This window comes from Nuphar pumila, chromosome 10, assembly GCF_984573655.1.
Source record: "Nuphar pumila chromosome 10, dmNupPumi1.hap1.1, whole genome shotgun sequence".
Taxonomy (NCBI): Eukaryota; Viridiplantae; Streptophyta; class Magnoliopsida; order Nymphaeales; family Nymphaeaceae; genus Nuphar; species Nuphar pumila.
In genome coordinates this window covers 111,092,829-111,098,122 of record NC_143258.1, presented here as the reverse complement: position 1 = coordinate 111,098,122, position 5,294 = coordinate 111,092,829, and the positions used below count along the sequence as shown (strand labels likewise).

Genomic DNA, 5,294 nt, shown 5'->3' with positions numbered 1-5,294 from the left:
GACTAGGACCTGTCTCCAGAGCCTATGCTATGCCTTGGCTTAAGCAGAGGGGTGACTGCCCATGAGAATTGAACCTTGACAGAAAAGCCTCCAACCCCACTACGCCAATCCCCTTGCCCAAGTTTTAACCCACAGTTAAAGCGTGAAAACTTTAAAAACAGAAAGAAAAAAAATCGCCAAAAGCCCTCTCTTACCGCACCCGCCACAAGTTCATGTCATCACCTTCCGTTGGATTCCGTCTGAATCCAGAAATGATGAAGCGATTAAAAAGTAGGAACCCCAGAGAGAGAGAGTGAATCTTTCTCTCTCCATTTACCGACCACCGTCAGCGCTCTCCTTACAGGTCCTTTTCTACACGTGTCCCCAACACCGTGCCGGAAACAAACCCCGCTGTGCACAACGAACGTGTGGCCCCTAGGTCGTTGCGCCCATCACGCCTTATAAATACCAACCTTCCCCTCCAAACTCGCCCTCTCAGGACCAACCCACGAAACTCACCGGAAAACTTTTTTTCCGGGAGAGAGTGCGGTCGCGTCTCTTTTTGTTCTCTCTCGCTGTCTCCCTCCCTCTTGCAATGGAGATCCGGCGAAGAGAGTCGGCCAAGCAGCCGGAATCTAAGGGCGCCGTAACAGCCACCAACCATGTGGGAGGCAAGACCAAAACCCGGCTGGCGGTCGCCTCGGACGCCCTCCCGCTCCCCGCCAACGTGACCAACAAGTTCTTCCTGATCCTCTTCTTTCTCTCCTCCTACTATCTGATGCGGAGGTGGCGCGAGAAGATCCGGACCAGCACTCTCCTTCACCTTCTCACCTTCTGGGAGATCGTTGGCATCATCTCCTTCCTCTCTTCCTTCATCTATCTCTTCGGCTTCTTCGGCATCATTTATGTCCAGCCCTTCGTCTCCCGACCCTCTGAAGAATGGGACGACCTTGAGCCCGAATCACATCCTAAACCTTCCCCTGCTCATCCCGCCCCGCCTCCGCCTCCTGCCCAGCCTGCTGACCTCGCCGGCGACCCCGATGAGGAGGTCATCATGGGGGTCGTTAAGGGCAGCGTGCCGTCTTACTCGCTGGAGTCGAGGTTGGGGGATTGCAAGCGGGCAGCTGGTGTGCGGCGGAAGGCTCTGGAGATCGTCTCCGGGAGGTCGGTCGAGGGGTTGCCGCTTGATGGGTTCGACTATGGATCGATTTTGGGGCAATGCTGCGAGTTGCCGATTGGGTATGTGCAGATCCCGGTGGGGATTGCGGGGCCGCTGCTGATCAAGGGGATGGGAGAGTTTTATGTGCCAATGGCCACTACCGAGGGGTGCTTGGTGGCGAGCACCAACCGGGGCTGCAAGGCGATTTATGCGTCTGGCGGGGTCGATTCGGTGTGCTTGAGGAATGGGATGAGCCGGGCACCGGCGGTGAGGTTGCCGTCTGCAAGGCGGGCTGCGGAGCTCAAGTTCTTCTTTGAAAATCCCATTAATTTTGAGACGGTGGAGATGGTTTTCAATAGGTAGCTCCCCGGTTTCTTTTTTTGCTCTGTGGGTTATCTGAGTGCTTCTTATTGGACGTTTTCTTTCCTCCTTTGTGTTCCAAAGTTTCCTTGCGAAATTAAGAAAAAAAAAGGGGGGCTGGGGTTGGTTCCTTTTCTTTTCATGATTTTGGTTGTGGTGATTTTTTTGGGTACTTATCTTTTTTTTCGTTTTCTTTTGTTTTTTTATTGTTGGTGTTTGTCCTATTGAACGTTTTGTTGCTTTAATTGGGATCCTAAGGTTTTAACCTTGGCTTTTTATGTGACGTTGATGAGTCTCTAATTGATCATTTAACTACTCTTTTGGTAAACTTTAGTATATATTGGTGAGATTTTTAATTTGAATAATTGGTAAACTTTCGTATATTTTGTTATGTTTTTTATTTATTGATCGATTTTTTTTTTTTTGCTTTTATGAATGATGATAGGGTCAATTGATTAAGTCTTGAGATGGTATGATTGAAATGTGTTCTAACCTTGTTTTCGCTCTCGGGGGATTGCAGCACCAGTCGATTTGCGAAGCTACAGAGTATCAAGTGCTCGTTGGCGGGCAGGATCCTTTACATGAGATTCGTCTGTGCCACAGGGGATGCCATGGGCATGAACATGGTATCCAAAGGGGTCCAGAACGTTCTAGACTTTCTTGTCAATGATTTCCCTGACATGGACGTAATCAGCATCTCAGGTTTGTGCATTTTTCTACTCTTCATCTTGTTTAAGCTAAGGCTCATTTTCTTTTGGTAGGAAACACTTTTTTATAAATGTCGATAAGTACTTCTCATAGCCAACCTTAACCTTACTGTTTATAAATCGAAGGAATCCTTAGTCTAGTCTTTAGACGCGACGCCTATTTCGTTTTCATGAACGTCACAAGAGCGGCTGTTGCTTTATTCAAAGTTGTTTTTGTTGTTTCTGCAGGATAGTGATTAGTAAAGAACCCTCGTTGCTATGAGTTCGGTTCCACCCATCCCCTATGTCATCCGCCATCTTCGTATCCCTCTTAAATCTTATGATGCTAATTTTTTTTTTTTATCAAATCTGACCTTATAGATAGATTCAGCATGGTTGATTTAATAAGAATCGATCTTTCTACATCACAAAATTTTGTGTTTTGTCAGCCGTTGATTTTTGAATAGCCAAAGAATTCTGCGCACAAGTTAGATTTGGGCGATTTAAATGTCTATCTCCACTAAATGCATGATGTAGATCACATCAATGGAGTCAGATTTGATGAAAACAACTTTCATCCATGAAATCCCAAGGGTATGAAGATAGGGATGACATAAGAGATGAATGGAACTGATTTCCGTTGCTATTGAATAATTCTTTCATAAGATGGTGACATCTTCCATACAAGTTCACTGTCAAGTGTCATCGATTGTGTTCAGTCCTAAAATTTTCAAGTGGCTTCTTCTTTTTCCTCTCTCTTTGCTGAAAGTGCATGCACCACACACACCTCAACAAGATTTATACGCGACTTAGAATGGTGTTGTGATACTTTGCCAGGTAATTACTGTTCCGATAAGAAACCTGCTGCAATCAACTGGATCGAGGGGCGCGGAAAATCGGTGGTTTGCGATGCGATCATAAAGGAAGAGGTGGTGAGAACGGTGCTGAAAACATCGGTGTCTGCGTTGGTGGAGCTAAACACCAGGAAGAACTTGGTTGGTTCTGCGTTGGCTGGGGCGCTGGGTGGGTTCAATGCCCACGCTAGCAACATAGTTACGGCAGTCTTCATTGCTACTGGTCAGGACCCAGCGCAGAATGTCGAGAGCTCCCAGTGCATCACCATGATGGAGTTTGCTGATAATGGAGTGGACCTCTATATCTCTGTTTCGATGCCCTGTATTGAGGTGATCTCTAACTGACTGCGTTTATTTTCTTTTGCTTTTGTGCTATTTTAGCTGTTAATGGTAAACTTGCCTTCCTTCCTGTATTTGATTCTTCATGTGCTTTGTGATCTATCTGGTGGGGCGCTTCTATCTTTACAGCCACCGGTTTTGATATGCACGTTACTTGGTGTTTGACTTCATTGATCATGCCACGAATATAATAATTATAACTATCTGTGCCCCTCTGGGAAAGCTTATTTTTGTGCAACTGGCCCTGTTTAATTTAAAACTAAATTGCCAATTGGCGCCATTAATTCTGGTCAGTTGCTCAACCTGTAAAAGAAAATTTCACCTTTGTTTCGATAGAAATATATATCATCAACACTGCTGCACTAGTTTATAATTGCTTCCTATAGTCACAAGATTTGCTTACTGTTACACAGCACGTACTGGGCAGATCGTCTCCTTGTCTTCCGTTTTTGTTTTTGGCTTCTTACTTTTCCCTCTTGAATTTTTTGCTGTTGGTTCTGGAGCTCTTTTATTTATTCATCTGTCTCGGTTCATATACCCTTTTTTAATCCTCTTGTGTGTGTTTTTCTATTGGTTTTAACAGGTGGGTACAGTTGGTGGCGGCACCCAGTTGGCTTCACAATCTGCGTGCTTGAACCTACTTGGTGTAAAAGGTTCCAACATGGAGACACCAGGGGCCAATGCTACAAATCTAGCCCTTGTGGTTGCTGGCACAGTTCTAGCAGGGGAGCTCTCTCTCATGTCTGCTCTTGCTGCTGGTCAGCTTGTCAAGAGCCACATGAAATATAATAGGTCGAGCAAGGACGTCAAATCATCGGCATGAACAACCAGAAGAAGAAGAGACTCCGGCCACGTTTAAAAAGCATAAAAAGGAAATAGAAAAAAGAGGGATTAGCGGCAGAACACTCTGTAGCCACCTACTACCCACCTTAAAAAATACTCAGCTTTGTGTAGTGTAACTTGCATCCCTTCCCGAGCGTCTGTGTTGATTTTCAGAGTGTAGTGTGTTTATTTTCTTTGTTGTTTCTATGGAATTATGTAGGACGGGGAGTGCTCAAAAGGACTGAACCGGCTTCGAGTCTCGTTTTACGTGATGTCTTTGTTTCCTTGTGATGGATCAGTGTTCGCTTGTTATTTCCTCCTTTCTTTAGAACTTTGTCAAGTATTGGTGTTTTCTTTGTACACTTCCATCCTTTCATATCCCTAATTGGAGAATATTTCGTTTCTCTCTCTCTCTCTCTCAACAATCAGCAGATGTCTGGTTCAGATTTGGGTCCTATAGTTGAAGGACCCTAACCCAATTAATTGGGTTTGGTAAAAAAATTGGCTCGGATTAAAATATCGGGTCGGATTTGTTTTTTTATTGGGTTTTTACGTGATAGAATTCGTCTGGATTCGGGTTTGTACCAAGATCCAAGCACCAAGATCTGAGGATTACTGTGAATTATGTGTTTTCGCTATTTGGAGGATATATTTGGCTTCTCTCTCTCTCTCTCTCTCTCTCTCTCTCTCTCTCTCTCTCTCTCTCTCTCTCTCTCTCCATACAATAATCAGCAATTGCTTGTAGGTAGGGATGTTAGTTCTTCGGGTTTGGGTTGGATACAGTTGCTCCAAACCAGATTAGTTGGGTTTGGGTTGGATTAGAATCCGATTAAAAATTTGACTCAGATTCTGCTTCAAGTGTTAGAATCTGATCAGATTAGGATTTGGACACAAGTTTAACCAGGATCCAGAGCGGATTCTAAAAGTTAGCAGTTGAGGCTCAAACAGGAGACATCACAAGGGCAGCAACATCAGACGTTAGCAACCAACCACTCGACCACGTTAACGATGTGATATTTGCTAGAATGACATTGTTCACAAGAACTATTGGCTGATCCCACTCTAATCAACTTGGTCGGATTTCGGGTTGGATTT

The 5,294-nt window shown here is 44.8% G+C and overlaps 1 protein-coding gene across 1 annotated transcript; it reads left to right on the top strand.

The window, feature by feature from the left end:
- The first annotated feature begins 474 nt into the window (after positions 1 to 474).
- LOC149827910 (3-hydroxy-3-methylglutaryl-coenzyme A reductase-like) lies at positions 475 to 4,600 on the top strand. Its single transcript, XM_090019724.1, has 4 exons — positions 475 to 1,497; positions 2,019 to 2,200; positions 3,022 to 3,368; positions 3,961 to 4,600. The coding sequence occupies exons 1-4, from the start codon at positions 575 to 577 to the stop codon at positions 4,198 to 4,200; spliced, it is 1,692 nt and encodes a 563-aa protein (XP_089875850.1). The 5' UTR covers positions 475 to 574; the 3' UTR covers positions 4,201 to 4,600.
- The last annotated feature ends 694 nt before the right edge of the window (positions 4,601 to 5,294 follow it).